This window comes from Electrophorus electricus, chromosome 15, assembly GCF_013358815.1.
Source record: "Electrophorus electricus isolate fEleEle1 chromosome 15, fEleEle1.pri, whole genome shotgun sequence".
NCBI lineage: Eukaryota > Metazoa > Chordata > Actinopteri > Gymnotiformes > Gymnotidae > Electrophorus > Electrophorus electricus.
In genome coordinates, this window is record NC_049549.1 from 13,531,717 (window position 1) to 13,555,756 (window position 24,040).

General features: G+C 46.5%; 1 protein-coding gene across 4 annotated transcripts in view; it reads left to right on the forward strand.

Moving 5' to 3' along the window:
* The window catches only part of msi2b (musashi RNA-binding protein 2b), a 169,807-nt gene extending 153,950 nt beyond the window's left edge, over positions 1 to 15,857 (forward strand). For 2 of the 4 annotated variants that reach the window (XM_035534013.1, XM_035534016.1), the window contains 4 exons: positions 7,863 to 8,042; positions 11,527 to 11,681; positions 13,628 to 13,704; positions 15,583 to 15,857. In XM_035534013.1, coding sequence (XP_035389906.1) covers positions 7,863 to 8,042; positions 11,527 to 11,681; positions 13,628 to 13,669 — 377 coding nt within the window. In that variant the 3' untranslated portion in view covers positions 13,670 to 13,704; positions 15,583 to 15,857. Of the gene's footprint in view, positions 1 to 7,862; positions 8,043 to 11,526; positions 11,682 to 13,627; positions 13,705 to 15,579 lie in introns of all 4 variants that reach the window. The other 2 variants (XM_035534014.1, XM_035534015.1) reach the window with 2 other exon arrangements.
* The last annotated feature ends 8,183 nt before the right edge of the window (positions 15,858 to 24,040 follow it).

The window sequence follows — 24,040 nt, forward strand, 5'->3', positions numbered from 1 at the left end:
CTTAAAAGAGATGGACATGGTACTGTGCTGTGGCTTATCTCATGATAATTTCAGCATGGACCGTGGCGCTCGTGTTCAGGTTGTCTCTCAGCATCTTCTCCATCACGGCCCACTACAGAGTAGTTAACCCCAGTATCCTCATGTTTCCCCCCACCTTTTATTGGACGTTTAGTTGAAGGCTAGGCCCACATAAGTGACACACTGGTCTCATTTACTGCATGGATTATAAAGCCTCTTTAAAAGAGTCACTTTGCGCTCATTGGCGCTAGGTGTTAGGAGATCCCATTATTATCATTTATAAAGGATGTGGTCATAAAACAGACGATATGTGAGCTTTGGCCATGTGAAATGAAATACACAATGTGCTTAGTCCTGAATAATTATAAATATACACTCCATAGTGTACTCACCTCTGAATAATTATAAATATACACTCCATAGTGTACTCACCTCTGAATAATTATAAATATACACTCCATAGTGCACTCACGTCTGCAGAAGAGTAGTTATTTGAGGAGGTGTTTGATTGATCCATTTAAACAGCATGCTGAGCTGATGCAGCAAGATATTGGTGGTTAAACACAGAGAGCGACACGTCACATGTGTGTTTATTATCGTCACAGCTATGTACAATGTGCAGTACCCAGTGAGACAAAATAATGTTTCTCCTGGACTCAGGATCCGAGACGCACGCCTACACGTATGGCGTGCGCGGTGCTGACAGTACGTGACCTGGGCGAACAGGGGAACACTTCCCCGGAACGCTGCATGCAAACCTCTCTACACGTAGTCAGGAAGTGCTGGTGTGTTGATGGACGCTGACCTGCTGGCTGTGTCTCTTGTCTCTCCAGTGTCTGTGACTCTGAGACACTAGGAGTTGCGCTCCTCCCTACACACTCTCCTCTGCTCGCACTCCACCGGAAGGTTTGTCCCACCCCTCCCAACCCTCTCTCCCGCCTCCCCGTGACACCCAACTGCCACGTTTTTCATTTTTATTCTCAGTTTCTACCATTTGTTTGCTGCAACGCTACATTTTTTTTTCTGCTTGTGAGCCCCCTTTTGTTTTTTTACTTTTTTCAAATTATTCCCACATTTCATCGAGTTGTTTACTTTCCATGAGTACTCCACTCTCTCCAGCTCTCTAAATGAGTTCATTTATGTTATTTATATTTGAGTTCTGTGTCATGGTTTCCCCATCTCTGCAGACTCTTCTCTTTAACCCTTACGTTCCCTACCTCTGCCTGTTCCCAGACCTGTTTGTGATTCTGGCTAGATCAGCTGCATGCTATTCTCGTAGTGCTCTTGGTAGAGATGAATGTAGATGTGCTGTAGATCCGATAGATGGTATTGTCTGTCATCTAGTACCTGGTAAAGCCTGTGAATATTCCTGTTGTCTTGTTAAAGCGCAGTCTGAACTTGCACGGTAGTCACATGTACCTCATGGTTTTCTTTTCCTGTGTGCTGACCTCGTGCTTCTCGTCCAAACTGATGGCATGGCATTATGATATTTTAGCAGAAGAGTCGATCACTTCCTGAGACTTTTTCTGCTTTCTTGAAACATCTTCGGTATCGGGTTCGTTCTCGTTTGCCCTCAGCCTGCTCCGCTGTGTCCAACCCCCGTTTCCGACGAACCTGCAGCACGGTCTCAGGGTGGGGGTTCTTCCAAACTGAGAACTGCCTCCCCTGCGTCTGCCGGGGACGACAGACGCCGCGGAGCTAGCGAGTGGGCGAGCCCGGGGGGCCCTCTGCTCACCTGGGCCCAACATGAAGGGCTAAAGGCAAACGGGCCCCTTCGTCACCCCCTCACACACACAGTCACAAATATGTACAACTGTAGCTCCAGCCCAAACCTTACCTCCAGAAAAATGAGCCAAACAGAATCTTAATTCCAGCAACTAAAAGAATATCTCGGGCTATTTTAGTATTTTAGTAAAAAATGCGGTTTAGTTTTCCATGGTGGGGAAATACAGAATGTCCTCAGGAAGTCCAAATTTTCATGTTTCTCTATCCTTATAGGAACCTTTGGTTCACACAACAGAACAAAACAAAGTAGACACAGACACACTGACACCTACACAGAGTGTACACAGACACACACACACACACACACAGACACACTCACTCACACACAGACACACACACACACACACTGTCTCATTTCTGTACTCTTCTGCTGTCAGGCTGAGCAGCACTGAGCGTGCTGGGGGGGTTCACAGCACAGAGGAGCTATGTCACTCTCCATTAGGCGCTGCGTACAGAAAGACGGGCAGGTCACTGCAGCTCGCCGGGAGCTCAGCTGGCCGCAGGTGCACGCGGGCCGGGCCGGGGCCCTGCGCCAGCCGTCACACTGACGAGGGATGTATGAGAAACGCACCTCATACCCGTCTGTCACCCCTCCTGATGAAGACGGATGTGTGTTTTCTCCATATCGCAGCGAGCTGTTCACTTCCCTGCGTGCCTGCGTGCGTGACGAAGAGATCTATCATCACATGGAGTCTAAGACTAAATCTCTAAAAGATATTTGCTTGATTAGTTTCATTAAATGTAATTTTCCCAGATCTAGCCAAACCACAATGTGATGAGGCATTATCTATAGACTCTTTATGAGCTGCCTGCCACCTGTGGCTAAGAAAGAAATTTGGTCATGATAATTAGTCACCTATTGGCTACAAAAAATTCATTTAAGAATAGAGAATGATGCCCTCTGGAGGCAGTCAAGGCAGCTAGCAATTCCTCTAAAAAGGTGACACAGGTAGAAACGGGGGGGGGGGGGAGCTAATTCCACATGTTCTGAAATTCCAGGCTAATTTAGAAGAACGTTTGACAAGTAGTTCACCGACACACTTCCGGAGAATTCCGAGTGAAGTTGGCTTTGTTTAAGTGGGAAAACCTGGAAGGGACTGGAGCTCTCCGAGGGAACACCTGCGCGAGGAACCGCTGCTCCGCTGCTCTTTAAAGACGCTTTTCCTCTTTTCCTTTCTTTTCCTTTCCTTCTCTTTTGCTTTTCTTTTTTTTCCCCCTCTCGCTTTTCGGCCGCAGGTGGATTCCTTCTCTGGTCCGCTCCGACGTATTTACCGTGGCTGACATTTCGGCAGCGGGTGATTGTCTGGAATGTTATTTCCGAGGTTGGCCGTGGTCCTTGAGCTTTGCGGAAAACTGTTTGAAAGTCACCGTGCGAAATGTCAGCTTTTTCCTCCCTCCTTTCAGTGAAAAGGTACTTTAAATGGCAATATTTTGCTGGCATCAGCAGGCTGGTTGTGGTAACGTAGTGCTGACGGCCGCGGTGTGAGTCATTCGGGGTCCGCGGAGCCGGATACAGCGGCAGAGTGTTGGGAGCCCCCCACCCCCTCCTTCATTAACGCACTTCGCATCATAGCAAATCGCCATGCAAACGCATTCTGGTGTTCTCAGGACTTTTCTGCTAGATGAACAGAAATAAGTCTGCACGTGGTTGTAACATATAGGACAAACCAAATCTGGCTTTAAGTGCTACTTATTTGGGGTTCAGACTGTGAACTTTATTTCCATGACAGTGGCCTGCTTTCACGTGTATCCAAAAGCTCCAGAAGTCCAAACTGAGAAGCGCGTCGGTGGCCGCCCTTCAGTTGGCGCTCCTGCGGCGCAATATTTCGAGACGCGCAATATTACCGATCGGCGTCGTTCTGAGTGGCACTTTTTTTTTTTTGCCAGCGTGTGGTTTTTACCGCCCCGAACCCACCACCCCGGCTCTTCTCCAGCGATAAGGCCGCGTTTTCTGTGGTTCGAAATTCGGCTATAGTGGATTGAGACAAAGAACAGCGGTAGGTGTTATTGTTGAGAGGGGCCATTGCCCCCAGAGCTCAGCAGCACCACGGAGGGCTGGTGTGATATGTAGCCATAGCGCAGTACTCTAGGTAGTAAGAGGAGTGGTGCTGTACGGAGGGAATTAAAGGCCTCAGACTGTGAGGCCCCTGATGGGCCCCTGATGGGCCCCTGGGGTAATCCCCAAGACAGCCAGCTGAGCATAAATAGTAAAGAGACCACTAACTTGCATTAAAGCAGAGAGGCCAACCAACTCACATTACACACGGAGTAGTGACAAATTGCTGCTCTCTGTTTCGTAACAGCTGATAAAAGGACCATATTATTCATGCATTCATCTATTTATCTGTCTTTTCTTGATGCTGTTTCATCAGGCATTATGTGTAATAGCACAGAGCAGGGCGGAAAAAGCACGCAAGGCTTTCATCTAGGCAATCGCGCCGAAGCGGCCCAGATGGGGCCTCTAATGGCGCGGTTGACAACCTTCCAGAGTGCAGTCATTCTGTGCATCGCCCCTACCCCCGCACTCCACTCCACCCCACCCAGCCTCACCCCACCCCAGCCCTTCAAAGCCAGCTTGGGGGGTGGGCGGGCTCCGTGCAGAAGCGGCTTAGCCAAAGCCGCATCTGGATGACCTGCGCCCAGCTGCTCAGACACGAGCCCAAAGTGTCTCTGCGCGGCAGCGGCAGGATGATGAACAGACGGGGCCGCGTCGCCTGCCCGACGCGCACGACCGCCCCGCGTTTCAGTGGCACTATTCATCAAGTCCGCCGAAGTGAGTTTGTGCATCTATCACCTGTCAACGATGCACACGACCGCCCCCCCCCCCCCCCCCCAAGAACGTGCCATTATGAAGTAATTAGATTTGGCTTTGAGCAGGAGGACAAGGCCCAATAGAAAGCAGAACACGGAGCAGGGCTTTCGTGGGAGAATGCACTCGCTCTGAATGGGACTCGTCTGAATGTGATTCGTTTGAATGCTTGCGGCTTTGTCTTGCCACAAGGTTGTAGTTTCGAGGAAATAATTCATATGTAAATATGCAAGCGTGCGGCTACACACGCAAACGTGCGCGCGCGCGCACACACTCCTCTATCACTACGTTATTCACGGCAGCATAAAACACGCGTGGTGTCACTCCGGAGCTGACTGGCAGAGGAGCACATCTGAGCTGAGCCATTATTGCGGCAACTTTTTTGATGTTTAAAAAACGACAATGTTTAATTCAGCTCCGTTTTTTTGTTTTTTTTGTCGCGCCCCCCCCCCCACCACGTCCCCAGTTCCACTTGGTCAAAGTGAATCATTTGCATGCGCTCAGAAAGAGAGAATTAGCTGGCAGAGGTAATCAGGCACCCGATTCTGCCAGATGGCTTTCTCTGTAGTCAGTAAATGGGTGCTTTTAACCGCACTGTATTCCGCATTTCTGCTTCAGATAGTGCTATCATTAGAAATGATCTACCTGCATAATCAAAGTCATTTCTACAGACCTTTATTAGATAAGACCTTCGCTGTCACAGCGGCGAAACGAACAGCATCCCCGGTGCTAATTTGCCGTGTCGGCGCAAAACAAAGGGACCAGGTGTATTTGTCGTGCACGCGTTAATTTTTCCTGCGTCCCCCCGCCATGCTTAAATTAGGCCCCGAATATTCATGCAGACAGCGGCGGGAGCGCAGCATTATGCAGGGCGAGTGGGCCTGGGGCGGCGGACAAAAGCGAGGTCCCGCTCCGGCAGCGCCTGGCGACCGCACCGCGCCGCAGGCTGCCGTTAAAAGGTCTTCATTTGTTTGTTGTTAAAGATCTAATTAGGGAGATGAGAGAAAGAGCAGGACGGGACATCGGCTGATGAAGAGGCGAGTCCGGAGCTCCCGCTCAACCTCAAGGACGCCCGTCTGTCACAGTGGCCCGTCAGAGGCGGGCTCGGCCCGAGGGCGTTTGCGGGGTCTCTCTTCCTTAAATGATTGAAGACGTTTAAGCGGGCATTCCCCCACTCCCGAGCCTTGGGTCATACTGAGCTCAGTATTCTCCTTCATGCAGTAGCTGCAGTTAATGGAAACAAACACACACAAACACGCACACACACAAAGCTTGAACATTGGAATGCATCTTGTGCAGCATTACCTGAGAACACATGCAAATATTTGTATCGATGGGGCACACAGGCTCTGCTAATTTGCAGTTATAAACTGCGGTGATATAAATTCTTAAGGAACTTAGTTTTCAGTCAAATGTACTGAGCCAGCTGTTTGTGAGCCAGGTTTGAAAAGTTCTGTTCCTCTTTAGTAGAGTTGATTTTCTGTAAAGACTATAGCAGGCAGGCATGTAGTGTAACATAGCAGACAATAAACATCGGCATGTCAGGCGTTGGACACTGGAATAACTGACAGACAGATCGGTACGACGCCTAGTCACGCTCTCGCTGCTAGACAGGGGAGACAGTCTCTCCGCTTTAGCTTGTTAAAGACGTGATAATTTACTCCTAATGGCGGAGTCACCTGGAAAAACCACAAGTGTCCTTTGACACACACACACACACACACACACAATGCCCTTGAACTCCTTAATATTACTTTCCCTGAAATAAGAAGCGTTAGCCCCAGAGCTCACGTGGTGCCGCTGCTCAGAGCGGAGCCCTCGCTCAACTGCGACCGACTCCGAGGTTCGGACTGCCGATTGGAGCCACGCAAGGTGAGGGAGACGTGCTGAGATGGTAGAAGGTCCGGCAGGAAGCTTGGTGGACAGGGCTGGAGAAGAGCGGTGCGGGCGAGTCCTCGCTTCAGCAGGCGGGGATCGCTCCTCTTTCATGTTTGCCCCTCGACTTTTCACCTTAAGCATTGCTGTCAGTTCGCGTATCGCTCCTTCTTTAACTAATTACCAGTGAAGCAGTAGTTTAGATCAAAGGAAAGCACTCTACCCCTCAGGTGAGGTCGAGAACCGGTGGCAAAGGTGCTGTTCTCCGAGCGGAAGATCTGCGTATGACGAGCTTTATGTTAAGGTCATGTGATTTGTCATTATTTGTGAATTCACCAAAGATGTGGTTCCAGTAAATTATGCATCTAGTTAAACCCATTAAATCCATTTTTATTGTCATCACGCACCCCCTTCCGCCATTTCGCTGGAACGCGTGCACTGTTAACTCCAACTAAATCGGCAAGAAGCTTATTTCCAGTTGTGCAGATGATTTTGTAATCATGCCAGTGGAAATGAGGCGTTTATGTCTGGCGTGTGGGAAGACCAGGATCAGAGTCATGAACGTTTCTAACTAGCGCCTAAAGATAGCGCGCCTTGACTCACTGCGCCGAGGTCCCGTGCACAAAGCGTTCAGGTGCTCTTTAATTCAAAGCTTAGTGGATTGAAGAACACCGCGGAGAGCGAGGTAACCTCAGAGTCATCGCCGAAATGCCGCCGCGAGTGAGGTAACCTCAGAGTCATCTCCGAAACCCACTGGCTTTTCTTCTTAGCGCGTTATTGGAGGAGCCAGAGTTGAAGGCTGGCCTGGCCGATTGTGTCTGCTGCCCACGCGCGGCGACCTCGTTTGTCCTCTCCGGGCCCTCCTGCGCACGCCACTCAACGTTAGACGCACATACGGAGGTGACGCAGGGCGTCCGTCACCCACCGGTTCAAGAGCCACGGTTGCCGTGGCTGTTGTTTTCTCGTCTTCTCGAGAAGCTCCTCTAGAGAAATAAGAAGGCATTTATCCTCCTTGTAATGTCACCCCGCGGAGTGAGTCACTCGCTAAGGTTCAGCGCTTGAGAGGCCAGCAGGGATGCATAGGGCATTTGGAAGGAAGGTCAGTCCAGGGGGCCGCAGGGGTGAGACGGGGCGTGTCCCCCGTCAGGCTGGCCAGGCCGCGGCCGCGCGCGTTTTCGTGGGGTTAAAACAGCAGGAGGAATCCACTCAAACTGACACATTCCTCACCACTCCACCTTTACGCCACGCCACAGATAATGAAGCACTCAGTCATGACATAACGTGTACAACATCGTATATCCCAATGACAGAGTCACCCCCTCCCCTCCCCACCCCTCCCCTCCCCTCCCCTCCCCTATACTCCTGTATCTCCCAGGCTTCCCCGATTACGGTTTCTATTCCTCGCCAAGTGACCAGCGGGGGCCTCCCTTCTCCTTTGCGGACTATGGCTCGCTGGGCCCGCAGGTGGCACCGCTGCTGCAAAGCGAGCACGCCACCTCCTCCTGCAACTCCCCCCTTCAGCACCTGCCCAGCCCGGATCAGTATAAGAGCCCAGGTGTGTACCGCCTCTCCTTCCTTCAGTGGTTTGGTTTGATTTATGCGGTTGATTCATCACCCAGCCATTCATTCGACCTGAAGGCGAAACGAGAGGGTGGGCGGGGGGGGCGAAAGCAAGCAGCGCGTGGCCTGGACGAGAAGGGAGCGACGCGGCCCGCCCGTTTGCCTGACGTGAGCTGCATGCCGATTTGAGCTCTTTTTACGCGCTGTTTTCTCTCTTTCTGCGCTGTCCTTTGGCGCTGTTTTTCTCCTGTGTGTGTGTGTGTGTGTGTGTGTGCAGATGTTGGGCTCCGTGCGCAGGGTTGGGGTATAACAGGCTTCCGCTTCTGTTCCTCCTCAACCCCCTAGTGACCCAAACTGAGTAGGGATATGCAGTGCAGTACATCTAGACCTAGATGTATTACCGTAGCTGTATATATTACTAGCATGGTACATTGATGATGATTTCACCTCATCGTTTACAAACCTGGCTGGGGTTTTTTTTGTGTGTGTGTGTGTGTGTGTGTGTGTGTGTGTGGTTTTTTTTATTTCCCTGATATTGCATCACGGTTTTATTACTAAGTAGCAGATGAGCCTGTTGTTATGGAACCGGGGCACTTCATCATCCCAGCCTGCTTAAAGCAAACACAATTAATTTTGGCATCTTTTTTTTGATAGGCTATTCTTAAAGTTCAGCGCTCTATGTGTGGAGCCGGCGCTGACGCCTCCCCCGGTACCGCGTGTGCGTCCTCCGCGCCGCTGGTTTCGGGATTACCACAAGAGCTAGTCATTTGTGTCAAGGTGAAAGGAACAGAGCCGTTGGGTTCGAGGCGAGGCCGAGAGAGAGCCGGGGTCATAACGCGGGAAGCTGCTGTCGTCTCAGGGGTCTTAATCTACCTCAGATTAAAGGTGGCGCAGAGGAACTGTTGACGTGAACGCAGTCCTAAATCCTCTCGACAGGAGAGTGGCACTTGTGCCGTCCTGCTCAGCAGAACGGGCCGATTATGGGCCGCGCGGTTTCGCCGTTTATACAGCGAGACGCTTATTGCCTCGGGCAGCCTTGTTAGCCTGGGCCCGACGGGAGCCGCACGTGCAGACATAGGGGCCGGGCGGAATGTTATAACCTGCGTTGTCACTTCCACAGGATTAAGAGCAGTAAACCGATTCCTCTGTACCCCTCGTTCAGGACAGGGTTTCACTTTCTCTGAGACGCACGGGGCGCAGCGCGGCCCAGGAGTTTGCGAATGCCAGTGTAAGTGCTGCTGCTAAATCGGATGTGTCGGGCTTTTTTTTTTTTTGGTCGGGACTGTGAGCTGGGCGCGTTTTGTACGAAGGAGGGAAACTTTGAACACATTTGCGCGCAGAAGGGAAACGTTGAAGGGAGGCGCGCGCGGAACGCCGTCTCGATTGACATCCGGAAAGACTTGCCTTCACCTCTTCTGCCGCCGTTGCCAGCAAATTCCGACATTTACTTCCGTGCTTGAAGAGACGGGTGAAATCCGTTTGCCTGTTGGCAATAGCTGGCTGGGGTGGGGTTTTTTTTTTGTTTGTTTGTTTCGGTTTTTTTCCCGTGCGGCAGATGTCACATTGAAGTGTCAGAAGCAGCCTCGACTCTCCTCTACCGACTGACACGTAGCCTGTCTGAGATATCCATCTTTTGTTAGCTGTGCTCAGATCTACCAGTGAAGATATGCTCCTTTACTCATCCTCCTCACCCCCACCCTCCCCTGCTCTCCTCTGGAAGTAGCTGTCTCTGCGTTGCCAGGCTGACATTTCGAAAGTGGGAGCTGTGACTGACAGACTGTCCTCCGCTCACCTGCCGTCTCTCCGTAAAGCGGACGCTCCCTCGGTGCCGGGGCGCCCCCTGTCTGCCAGGCTTGCTCCTGCGCATTAGCCCGCGAGGCCTCTCGTCCATATTTCATTCGCGCAGATATCTTTTACCCCGGTGCGTTTGGGAGTCTGCCGCATTAATAGACTCCCCTTCCAATGGGCGGCGACGTGAAGGCTTCCGGCTGGGGAGCGACTTGATTTAATATTCGCTTATTAATGGAACTGTCATCAGGGCCGCGCGAGAGAGACGGATGAGCGCCGCGCGGCACGGGGCCGCAAAGTTTCCAAGAACCTCCATTTAATTCAATACGTGTGTTTGTTTAGACATATTTGTCTTTCAGTGGCAGTCATACGGAGGGGTCATCTCCTTTTCCTTCCGTCTCCACGGGCTCCTCCCTTCCTCCGAACAGCGTGTTTTCACTTGTTCTCACCAGCCTCCCCCTCTCCCAGTTTTGCTAGCATTTACATTTTTGCCAGCCAGCTATCGGATCTGCCGCGCTCCGGCAGCCCCGGCAGTTGCTGTCTGTGTCATACTGAGCTCCAGGAAGAGATGAACTGTACCCTCTCTGTGGAAATGACTCAATGATTCAGTCTTTAACACGCTTTACTCAAGACACCCTCCACAATTTCCTGGCTGGCAGGCCCACTGCTAGACCCAGTAGCCCCCTGACGATAACGGCCAGATAATCGCCATCATATATTTAAAAAGGAGGGGAGGGAGAAGGAGAGCCCTCTCACAGTGACAGGTGTTGATTAGATAGGGGGTGTTGTGGCACAATCCCCCGTGCAATTTCTGAGAAGGACTCAAGAACTGGCAGTCAAATTTGACGACTGCGAACGGAGAGAGAGCACTTGGTACGAGATTGGGGGAAGATCAGAGAGCTTTGTGTGTGTGTGTGTGTGTGTGTGTGTGTGTGTGTGTGTGTGTGTGTGTGTGTGTGTGTGTGTGTGTGTGCGCGTGCGTGTGTGTGAGAGAGAGAGAGGAGAGAGAGAGAGAGAGAGAGAGAGAGAGAGAGGTTATGATAATGAAAGAGACCTACAAGTCAGCAACTCACTCTCACTGGTAGTCTTTAACATCACAGAAGCCCCTGGAGGGAAGTCCTCAGCCTTTTCAAAAAGCACCTCCATTCGCTAAGGAGCACCTCCTCCTGCATACTTAACACCTAGCACAGCTCCTTTTTGTAGTGTGCATGCCAAGTGAATGCTTAGTAGATGTGTCCAACATGAGCAAGCGATTCTGTCTGCATGACTGACAGAAAATGTGCCATGAAAACCAGAGCAGCTGGCACTGGTGGGCTACTGTAGACGTGACGGGCTGTGGGTAGTGTCATCTAGGCTGTCATGTGTATGTCTATGCACAGACCCAAACACGTTTTATTACTGTAAGGTGTTTGCTGGCGAAACATTTTCGGTTCCCAGTTCATCTGTGAAGTGCGGCCGTCTGGCGCATGGACAACATGCACGCTGCTTTCTCTTCCCCCGGTCGACTTCTCCTATCTCTTCGCAGAGCTGTCGATTTATAGCGCTTTGGGTGTCCTGTCTTGGCAAGAACTATTGCATGCCAGGCTTGGTTTCAGCGTGCGTAGCTGTGCCCGCCCCTCACCGTCCCGCTCCCATGCCACGACTAGGCTCGTCGCTCACCCCAGTGTTGGCGCGTTCCGCTTCTCTGGCAGGCACCAACCCCCCGCGGCCAGGAGCGTTCCCTGGAGCCAGCAGCCCCGGGCCCGTGGCTGACCTGTACGGCCCCGCCAGCCAGGACTCCGGCGTGGGCAATTACATAAGCGCTGCTAGCCCCCAGCCCGGCTCCGGCTTTGGACACAGCATCGCCGTAAGTACCCTCCGGGGAACCCTTCCGCCACAACCTCTTCCTCTGCTCCGTCTCACCCGCGAAACCCTGTGCCCCATCCCGACGCGGCGGGTGCCGCCTTTGTACAGGCACCTGTGTGTTTTTCGCATGAGACGAAATGCTTTCGGAGTTTGAAAGTTTTCCTGTTCCTTCTACACGCAGTCCTAATTATGGGCCTTGCAGATGATAGATCCCGAGACTAAAAGAATGACTCACGATTTGCTATCCCGAAAAGACTTTAAGTTTAAGGAGGTGACGCTAAATATTTGAAATCTTCTCAAAACGCGTACTTGCTGCGGTGCACGCAGTCGGAGGAGAGGAAGATAAAGATGTTTTACTGATACTAATTATTGCAAACAGTCGTGAGGGAAAAAAAGAAGAATGTCTTTGTCTGAAGTTTGCCTCTGAAATGTGGAATCATGCTCTCATTAGCGCCAAGCAGGTGCTCCAGCTCGGAAGCTTTACCGTGTGGTTTTTGCATCGCCAACATTCCCAGCTCCAACACCCCCCCCCCCCCCCCCCACCCACCCCCGTCAGTTTCCCTAGAGCAAACTGTGAACTTTGTGCTGCCTGTCGTCGGCTGCGTGACGTGTCGGCGTGCGTTTGTTCACGTGCCAGCCAGTGGGACAGAAGTCTCACAATTAGTTTCTCTCTCGTTTGCAAACGGCCATTTTGTTGCTCGAGCGCCTCTTCTGCGCGAGCCAACCCTCTCTCCTCCGGCTGGGCTGCGGGGACACCAGGCACAGCCTTTGAAATGCCCCCCGGTACAAAGTGCATATGTAAATCAATAAGGCAATAATAAACCCTTGCGAAAAAGTCTGTCATAAGAATATGTTGTCTTGCCCTTTGAAGCGGGCAGACGTTCACTGCTCCCTCCGCCCTTTGGATTTTAACCTTTTGTGGAGCGCTATGATGGAGACCTGGGGGCCAGAGCGAGGGGAGGCTAGCCCGGAGGGAGGCCTCCACGGGGAGGCGCGGGATCGCTCGCGGCCTGCCCGGAGAGTCCCCGGCCCCGGTTCTTAGCAGCGGCCCGGCGATCGACCTCAAGGTCTGCGGGTGGGGGGAGATAAATAAGGCCCTTCGCGTGCACGGACACCACTTGTCGCGGCTTGCCTGTGCTTGTGCGCCGCCCTCGCGTGCTGCGAATTCTCCAGGAGAAACCCGACCAAGAATTTCAGCACTCTTCCTTTCTCCTTAAGTACAGTTGGAAAAACAGACAGGCCATTCATTAACTTCAGATCCAGCGTTCAGGGTAACTGTCACCTTGCAATTGACTTCCAGACGGAATTCTTAACCTAAACAGGATTGAGTGTAAGCCGGCCCGGAACGCTGGCTGAATTGTGCTCGTGATTGACGGCACTACCTGCGCGAGCCTTTCATCGGGTGAAGTTCCTGTACGCCGCGCACCGACTAAACCCTCCGCTCACGTTTACAAATTAGCGGCTATGAGTCGTCTTTTCCGGCCCGGTGACAAAGTTCACAGTTTGCTTGCTAAAGTAAAAGCCTGGCTTCGCTCTTCAGGAGGCTTGTTCCTCATTCCATGATTTCTTTGGAATTTTGTGCATGAAGTAGAATTCCTGACGATAATGTTAATGTTGCGACTGTTAGCACGAATATAAGAATCACAAATATTTTGTCCTGACCGAGCAAAGAAATTTTATGGTGTTATCTTAGCATGTTTGGGGAAAAAATAACAGTACATGTTAAGAATGTAACGCAATGTAAATGATACTAGGACATGATGCGTACTAATATGCTTTGGATTGACCAATAAAAAATTGATTAAAAACAATAACAGCAACAACAAAGAAATATGCTAATTTATGCTGGTAATAGAGAGTGAAATCCAGCTTACTGACCAGTGATAACTTCAGGAGCCTTTGTCCATGGACCACATACTGACATCGTTACTAACTGTACATTTTTAGGGTCCGTTGATTGCGACAGCTTTTACAAATGGATACCATTGAAACCTAACAGGTGGTCGGTTGCCATCTCATTTGAGGTAGATATTTTAAACAATTTATGACCTGTGATAGCTCTTCATTATGCGTTTATTATGACTACATTGTAGTTTCTTCTTTCCCTGCTTGCTCACCTCTTCACTTTCCCTGGTGCTGATCGGAGATGTGTGTCGCACGCTAGTCTGTCTCTCTGTCTGTCTGTCTGTCTGTCTGTCTGTCTGTACCACACACAGGGCGCGAAGCTTTCACATGGTCCTGGCGGGCTTCCATTTTAGCGGCAAGTGGCGAAAGCTGCCCGTCGTAAACCATTTAAAAGCTTTTGCCATTGGTGGTTCCTGTTTTAACCGGATGAATAAATGTGTTTGTTTGTGCGCGTGTGTGTGTGCGTGCGTGCGTGTGTGTGTGTGTGTGTGTGGTTTTTTTTTTTTGGTTTTTTTTACCCCAACCTTTCCCCTGCTTGTCTGTCCCTGACACTCGGTCTACTCAAACTGTGCTGTTGCTTTCTTTGATGGCTAAAGTCATGTTAGGTGAATCCCGTGCTCGGTCAGCCCAGGTCTCTCACGCTCTTAGCAGGCTGCGCGCCTTTGATTCCAGCCTCTGTGAAGTGCCGTACTCGGATAATATGCACAGGTGTTTGAGGCCTTTGATCCGTGCGCACCTGGAGTTGCTGGACCCTTGAAGTCAGAGAATGACTCTCATTTAAAAAGAAACTGCAGGTCTGCTGTAATGTGGCTGGGTTTTTGTTTTTTTTTTTCTTTTTGATTTGCAGAGAATGCAAAGTTTCCCCACATTGACTGCAGTTATGAAGCCAATTACTGTCCATTCATTTCGGGTGCACTGAGCTGTGTCTCTCCCTCTTCCCCACAGTCACTGCTTAGGTTCATCACCGGCATACGTGTGTGCATGCGCATTGTAATTCCTTGGATGCACGCGCGGTTCAGCCAGTTGTTGTCGTCGAGCCGTGTTGAAATCCTTCTGAAGAGTGCCCTAAACTCCTCCTATCCATGTCAGTCACAGTGACAGAAAGACATCAGAAGGAACCATCGTAGGCTGTGTGTGGAGGTCACAAGACTTTCTCTGTCCCACAGAATTTATTTTTGGTTATAATAGGGATAAAAATATGCCTAACAGAAAGATTTTTGAAAAAAGATGTTAGTGTTACAGTTCGCTGGGCTCACAGAACGACTTATTTATTGGCTTGTTAGATATGTCCAAATGACGCTGCCTTCCCACAGAAAGCAACAGATCTGTGCAGTTTTTGTAAACCAGGCTTGTGTTGGTGGTGTATGGCCACCAGTAGATGTTCATCCCTGCTGAAAACACTAGTGCATGCTCCAACCTTTCAAATGATGTTCTGTATGTTCTGCATCTGGGCTTCTGCAGTAGAGACGGGCTTCCTTAAGGGCCCAGACGGAAAGAGCTAACCACCACACACTTTCATTTATCATACTTATCACTTTATGCGCACACGCCGTGTATTTGACTAATCGAGTCGACTGCTCCTACGATGTGAACCGTTGCACTTCTAAATTTCCTTAGCTTCAGGGGTAAGTTTCAGAAATTACAACTTCCACCCATATTCATATTAACATTTTCAGTGCATTTAACAGTTTCAGTGCATTTGGCTTAGCCACGTCCCTGGGAGGCAATGGATGTTTAATCATTTATTTTAACAAGAAAGACAACACTATATTGTTTTATGAGAGTTAATGGCATTTGATGTCTCTCTCAACTCTCCCTTTGTTATTCCAAAAAATACTTTTATTTTATCCGTGTATATATACAGCACTGAAAACTGGTAAATTTCCGGAAGCCTTGAGGCTCAGATGCAGTACGTCTGAAAAAAGAGACCCGTCTCCCCAATGCAGACAAGAACATCCACTCATGAGTCTTGTGGATCTCCTGTTTTCCTTCAGCAGAGTTTATCAGGAGGTCCGGGAAAGGCAGGCCGGAGTTTCTGATCGGTTCTGTGTACAGGTAACGGCCAATCCAACTCCAAGTACCACGGAGTCAAATGGGAAGACGAGCTTGAGATGGCACCACTCGAATCATCTCAGAAAAAAACAAAAAAACAACACCACGACTAAAAACATCGATCTGCTGTACTATAGTGAACACCTGGCTTTCGTATTCTTTTTAACCTGCTGTATCTCCCGTAACTGAGGTGGGGAATGCTGAAGCACCCCCCCCAATCCCCCCCCCCCCCCAGAGGGTGTTTCTTTTGACATCTTTTATCTTTTTTTTTCATCAGCCTGTAAGGTTGGTTCCAGTTTTGAAATACTTTTCATTGTTCATGTTCTGATCAGAAGAACTATGTAAATGTACACTTTCCTTTTGTGTGTGTGTGTGTGTGTGTAATAATGTTGCTACGATTGTCTCATCACTCTTGGTACTCGGTTGGCACATTTTCAGGTTTCATTTCACACAGGCAAGAAAACCGAAATTCTCAAAAAGAGAAAGGTTTTGTTTTTGTTTTTTTTCTTTCAAAGAGCAACAAGAGGGTCTCCCACAAAACATGGTAGTTGCATATTCATTTTGTCCGATGTCTCGTTAATCATGATTACCTATTTTGGGCAATAAGAGGACTACAATATTTTCACTGTCCTTTTTTTATAAATGTTCTTTTTTGTCGATAAAAAAAACATTTCCTTTTAATACTTTGTGAAATGGGATTTAAAAAGAAAAGAGTTATGAAACTGTAAATATTACGCCGTTCACTGCATCGAACCATCTCAGAGAGAGAGAACCATATTTTTGTGATGGTGTTCTAGAGGACGTACTGTGCGCATATCTGAAATGTTTCAATGCAAAAAGATCTTTTCGGGCTCAGTGCGAAGACTGAAATCCATTCGTAGCACAAAGGCCATCATAACCACACTGCAGACAGAAACCCAATAAAACACTGTCACCTTGCTCTGTAAATACTGTTGGCTTTATAACTGTGCAGGTGCCATACCAGCATATTGGCTAGACGTAGCGAGATCAGACGTGCACAGCTTTCAGACAAAATACTTTACAAAGTAGACAGAAATCAACGTTGTAAAAAAAAAAAAAAAAAAAAGAACGAAAGAAATGTAACTGAAATCCAAAGCACACGTTTGTTTCGTGGCTAGCGCTCCTCAGAGCGGGCTGCTTCTTTTCTCTCTGACTTTATAGTGTTTCCTTGACGTCTCCGGTCATAAAAAATTGTACGCATAATGCCTGATTTCGGAAACAAAAAAGGCAATATTTCAAGATTTTTTAAGTCATTTATGACTTCTCTTAATCAATTGGGAAAGCAACAGTTTTGTACCGTTACCTCAGTCCTGTGGGATGTATTTTAGAGGACTTAACAAATTAATTTATTTTATCTTTAGACAGATTTAAAAAAAGATTGTCTTGAAATTAAACTAAATCATTGCACTGTGAGAAGAATTTATTATTTTCTATTTGCACACACTAAAGGATGTTCTCTGCCATGGGTCATATGAAGGATGGGTGTGGAAACATTTTTCCCTGATAACTCTCACAGATCCCAGCCTTCACTAATGTGAAGCGGAACCCTGGGATTCTGGATAATCACTTCCCTGGGATTTTATTTTCTATGGATACGATCTGCCAACCTTACAGATGTGTTTATTGGTAGCAATAGTTCAGATCCTCAAACACTGAAACTGAATTAAACCCATAGCTGCTACACACGTATAATGTACATGTGGAGACTGGATTTGATGAGATAGAAGTGATGCTAAGATATATGCTTCATGAGCTGAGAGTGATATTTAAGAAATATTAAATCCACTGATGTATGCTGTTTTTTCATCCTCGCAAATGTATTTTATTTTATTTTCTCTCTTTTTTTTTTGCGAATTTACTACTAACACGCGATACAGAATGCTGAATTCTTTTTAGATGTGGAGTCTTGAAAGTCATAAGAAAAGCAAAGAACGTTTCCTGGTGACTGTTTAAACTGTTTCAAAAGACAAAATTACACACACAAAACAAATATAGATATTAAAAAAAAAAAAAAACCTCATAAAAAACAAAACAATGCGATCCCCAACATGGTTTAAATATAAACGGGGGATTTTTTTAATCAATATTTTTGTGGAAGTGAATAATTATGTTAAATATGATGACAATATTGCGGTTACTATGTACTGTATTTATCATTTGAAAATATCTCTCCATTCCTTGTCACATCATACAATAATCTTATGTTGATCATTGTATTTCGGTAGTGTGTACAAAACAGGAAAAAGAAATTATCTTGTAAAAGAGTGCTGTCTTCGATGCCAGTGTAGTGTTCTATACATTTCTCTGTTACTTTTCACCCCTTCTCTTACCCTGGGTCACCCCCCATCCCCCCCATAGTCTTTTTACTCTTTCTCTATATCTGTCTCACTCTCTCTTAGTGGATAGTCGTAGATGTTATGTAATCAACGTTAAGATAGATCTCTAGTTGTTAGCAGATGTAGGACCAGTAAGGATAGAACTTTCTCTTGATAATCATTTAAACGGGAAAAAAAAACAAAACAAAAAAAACCCAAAATGCTGAACATTGTTTTCATTGCCATTATATTTTTCATTTGATCTCTGTTCTCATTTGTTTTCTGATGACACATGGTTTCAACTAACCAAAGCTCTCGCATTGAAATCCAGAAAAAGAAATTGGTGTCAGACAGAACTGTAAACAAGGCATTAATTAGATCTCCACCCTTGAATGTTGTAAAAGGGGTGTGCCATACTACCTTAAATGCTAATGCTCAATATGCAAAACCTTTCTTTTCATTCTTTTTTAAGAGGGACATAAGCTATAATTATGGAAAGGATGATTTTATTACATGAATGAAAAATTCATATTTTTTTAGTAAGTTCTACCAGAGTAATGATGATATAGCCTATATAATTATAGATATGGATAAAACTGTAATAGGTTTTGATACTTATACTCTTAAAAAAGTCCAGTGGCCCCTGGCACTACTATTTTTGAATACTTTTTTTAATATGTCTGCATAGATTCACATACACTTTAGTTCTCAGTTATCTGAAACATTACATTATTTTTGTACTCTGTAAACATAGTGCCAGTTCTTCATATTAATCAAAGCTGAGGCTCAATTAAAAATGAATGCTTTTAACCCCCGAAAGAATTCATATGATATTTAAAAGATGACGTTTGCATGCTGTTATCCCGTTTTTGATAAACAACTGTTTGGCATCTTCAAGATAGGTGTAGTTTCTAGCGACAGTAAAAGGATTCAGCAGAATTCACATTTAAATCGATAGCTAATTTTCTGAATGAAATCTGTTCTCAGGGATTGTGAATATGAGCTAATCTTAAGTCCTCTAACTGTGTGATTTAGCTAAAACAATTCTCTGCTTTGTGGGTCCTGCGTCTCTGATGTGTGCTCTCAGATTTCATTCAGACACAAACGCCATCCAAACCCTTTCAGATAGGCCAGAGCTAAGTGTGAGCTGCTGTTGAGCTGGACCCCCAGAGCAAAAGCGCTCAGACGTGGGATTCGCCCGTGGCGCCCGTTATATTTATTTATCCGCGTTAGGATTCTCAACGAGAAGTTCAGACCGAGTGTTAAGAACAGTCAGACTGCTGGCCATTTCTGAACTGCTCTGGCCAGATGCTGCTACACAGGCTAGCGGGTAAGCCCTTGCCCAGTGTTGTAGTGTATCAAGAGTAATACAAATGGCTTTATACTTGCAGTGGTCTTGTTTCACATTCAGAGCAAATACAATAAGCGACAGAAAATAAATGCAGATATTTTAAAAAATCAATACGTTTTCAAAATAGTATAGTAAAATGCACTGGCCACTTAAAATGTGAAAATAACCTGGCTCTTGATTAAAACGAAGGCTGGCAACCCTTTTTAATAGTCTTTATGATCTCTCTCTCTCTGTTGGGGGTTTTTTTCTTCCTAATTTGATCTTGTAGCTTGGACTTTAAGGTAGCATGGCTCTGATGCCATTATTTTGTCTTTCATTGACAGTTTACAGCAGATGAATGTTACACATCTTGCTAGACTAGTTAAACCATTGGATAATTGTTGGTTTAAAAAAAAACAGAAAAGAAAAAAAATAAACGACCTGGAAGGTGTTGGGTGATATTGGGAGTGAACTACCGTATCCATTTAAACTTGAATCTAGAGGCAAGTGCTAGGTAATGGCCAAAACGATCATCCCATGATTGAAGGAACACGCTTTCGCACCCAACATACACGCTAAACAACCCACATACTGTACATATGTATACACATATGTGTACATATGTACACATACTGACATATGTATATACTTGTATACAGATACAGGATATATATGTATAGTGTATATATCTTTGTTAAATTGTTTTAAGCTGCCTCGTCATGCTCATTGGTCATCTTTCTAGTTGAACTGAATCAGCCAATCAGCATCCAGTTCAGTAGTCAACACTGATACTCTCAGTCATCACGGAGACACTCGAACGGCGTAACGGTAGGCACTACTGAGGCGTACGGAGGGGCGGGGGAGCAGTTAGCTTAGCTACGGGACATGTTGCCAAACACCTTGCGCATACACAAGGCCCTCCTGCTCCACAGTGACGGGATGGCAGGTGTCACAGGGGAAGGGTTTGATTTCTGACACTTCCTCTGGAAACTTTGGCTCTCCTGTTTTCTCCGGAGGCCGTCGCCTCCCTGATTGCCTTGTCCATTCCTAACACTTGCCCATTTTTTAACGGACTTTTTACCGCATGGACTGACTGAACGGACTGTCGTCTGAAAGCATCTTTCAGGTCTTCTTGTATGGCTTGCTCAAGCCCTGTTGTAAAATAAACTAAAGTGGATGGGGGTCTCTCACATCTCAGATGTGGAAAGTATAATTTTATATTTGTATTTTCAAATAATAATGATAATAATAATAAAAATGTTTGTGAAAGGTTTCCATCCTCTACTGTGGTCCAGAAATCAATGTGTTTGTCTGGAAAAGATAAAAAAAATAAATAAATAAAATAAACTGTTTTGAAACATTTCATTCATTGGTTGTTGATTTTAAAATTAACATTTTCAGACAAATGATGTGTGATTCAAAATATGAATACATCTGCAAAAGTCTGTATCCTAGATATGCACAATGATTAAAATACACAAAATTGAATACAGAGCTGGAAGGTTTGTGTAAGTTTGTTTTATTCTGTGAATCGCAGCAAGCTATGTTGTCCCACTGTCTGTGCAATTCAAAGGCAGCTAAGTTATCTGATCCATGTAGGTTCATTTCTTTTACTGGACTCACCAAATCCTTTCTTGTGGTTAATGCAATGAGCTTTAATCCTAAAATCCTGCACATGTCCTCTTGTTGCTCTTGCAGTGTCAAGACAGACTTAGCATTTGTGCTCTGGTATAAAACCAGTTACAGTTTGAGGTGTTGCTATAGGTGAGTTGCAACTGTTGTCACACTAGTTGAGAAACAGTTTAATGGAGGCTCCGCTATGATTTAGCGAAGTCTTGCTCAGTTTTAAGTCATTATAAAACAAAATTTGTAGGTTTGTAAAGAGTTTGTAAAAATGCCTTAGAAAAATCTTAGAATTTTCAGCCAATATAATGATTACAATTCAAATTCCATATTTATCATAGTAACCAAAATAGTTATCTAGATTTAGCTTTGCATCTTTCTCTTGTAATGACACTTTTAAATACCATTCAGTACTTGTTAACTCCACCAACTCATGCTGTCAAGCAGTGTCAGATTTACCCAAATAAGGCCATTTTAAGTTATGTCAGATAACAGTATGCGGTAAGCAAATAATGGTGAAATAAACATTATTTTTAAGGGAAATGAAATAATAAGAATACATGATGTGAATTGAGACAGGTTCTAATATATCCTAAACATATGTGCATTCCCATAAATTTGGACTCCCACCTGACTGATGCTTATTGTTATGAAATACATTTATGCCATCCTGGAACCTAATCGAGAAGTGTTTCACCTGGGATGAAAAATGCAATGTGTGCTGGCTGGCAGAAATTAATGTCATTTTTAATTTGAGCTGCTGTCCCATTCTCAAATATGAAATTGCTTCGGAGAATGTAAGGTGTGACAGCTATTATAAATGTGTGGAAATCCATCTTCCACTCTCTTTCTCACCCTCTCCTACCCCCACCCCCTTCTTCCCACCATCTCTCTCTCTCTCCCTCACTCCCTTGACTCGGCCAAGGAAGCTCTCTTCATATACTTCACCATCACAGCAGCTGTCCACCCACACACTTCACTGGAGCCCTTGGATAGTGTCATGACTCATTGTGTTCCGTGTTTGGCAGGATAGAAATACCGTGAGGAATTTTCTCCTCCCTTCTCACTGAAGGACCTCTTAGACAGAAGAGCTCCGTGTGATTCACCGAGAAGACAAAAAGGGGGGGGGGGGGGGAGAGAAAGCCACTCCGCTAATTTCTATAACGGCGTACGATGCTGTACGCGCCAGAGATCAGGAAATAGTCGCCGTCAGTGGCAACTATAAAATTCAGTCTTACTTTTAAAATGTTGGTCTCTTGAAGGTAAGAACACAAACAGCCCTTGTATGTTTATAAAGCGGGAGTCCCAGAGATGGTGTCGCCGAGTTAATTCCATCATTTGACAAGTTACGCTCCTCATATAGCTGCCTCCCAAAAAGACTCCGCACGGTGTGTCAGAATGGGGGTAATTACATCCGGAGACCTTTGTGTCATGGCAACAAGCAGCAAAGCGGTGCTGTAGGTATCTCCTGACTTAAGTAAACCAATTAAATTGTTTGAAAAATGACTGCAGGTGTTGGGAGCTGTCTCTGGAGAGCTCATTTGGAGAACTCGGTGTTCTCTGGCGTGTATTTAAGACCGAGGTGCCCTGGCCTTCACATCTTCTGTTGTGTTTGTGTGTACTGAGGAATATCACAGGAAACCCTCCCAAAGCCTGCCTATGGTGGTAAGTAGTGTAATTCTCCTAAACATGTTCTGCGGGTGTCCCGTGCAGGGCTTTACCATCCAGTTTGCTATTTTCGCTGCGCTGAGTGAATTGCTTAAAACAGCATTTAGCACAAATGAAGCTGTAATTTATGTGTCAAACTAACAGCTACTATAGCCGCACCTTTTCATAAAAAGGACACTGTTGCATATCAAATACACTGTAGCTATTGTCAATATTTGATCTTCATAAATGACCCGAGTCATTAGCTACTAATTTGAACAGCTCTGCCCCATAATTTTGTAAAAATGGTTGAGATGCAATAAAAATATGATCAGACCTTAACACCAAGCACGGCAGACGCTATTGCATACACACGATGCGCTTGGGCGGTTTCGAATGTGAATTTTGTGCAGCCCCTTGTCTGCTCTGATGAGTATTTGACTTTTAGCTACAAGACATCCCAATCATCTCCACTCTCCCACACTCCAATCAAGGGCTCATTAGCATCTGACACTACCTGTCATTAACAAAGCTCCCTAATTAGGCCCCAATCAGCCGACTCAGGAGTCCTCTTCAGCATGCGGCGTGTTTGGAGCATGGAGTGGATGGGATCAGCTCAAATTGCAGGCACTGTAACCCTGCCATTGGGCTCCAACCGAGATAGATGGAGGAGAATTACGGTACTGGCCAAGGCCTTCTCTGACTGGGCTCCTCTGTTCTTCTCTGCCGTCTCTACCATGTCCGCGCCGTAGCGTTGCAGCATGAGAGGGACCGCAGGAGATGTCCAGTGCTGCATCAGTACCATGGCTCATTAAAGTTCAGAGAAATCGAGCATATGGGTACCAGAACATGAAGATGAGGGCCTCCCCTGAATTCATGTGACCTTTTCGTTTTGTGACACCTTCTGCAAAAGCTGTGAACCAAAACACTTCTCGGATCTTTTTCAGATAATTTACGTAGTGAGTATGTTTATTCTTGAAAGCCATAATGCATGTAGGAATTTCCCTTAGGTAACTTGCTTTCCCATGAATGTGTTCTGTTCTTGCCAGAATTCCAAGAGTTACACCATCATACAGAGAGATCTGCCCACGTTGGTTTTAGTGTAGAGCAGAGGTGGCCAGTTCTCAGCGCTGGTTGCATGGCTGTTTGTTAGCTGACACACTTCATGGCATACTGCAAGGTCCCCCAACCTGCTGATGCAAGAGCTGTGACAGACCGGGCAGGAATGGCTCTGTGTGGAAGCTCTGGGCTTTTTTAAAGGTGCAAGATAACCTGTCATGTGGACTCTTTCTCGAATTTACTTATTGTACATGCAGGACCTTCTATTATTAAGGTACCATCGGTAAGGATGAGCAAAAACGCAGATTTGAAAAAATGCCTTTGTCAATCACCTTAGTCTTACACTAAATATTTCTGAGAAATCTGACATTTCAGTGAGGTGAAATTCTTTTTGAATTTTTGGGTTAG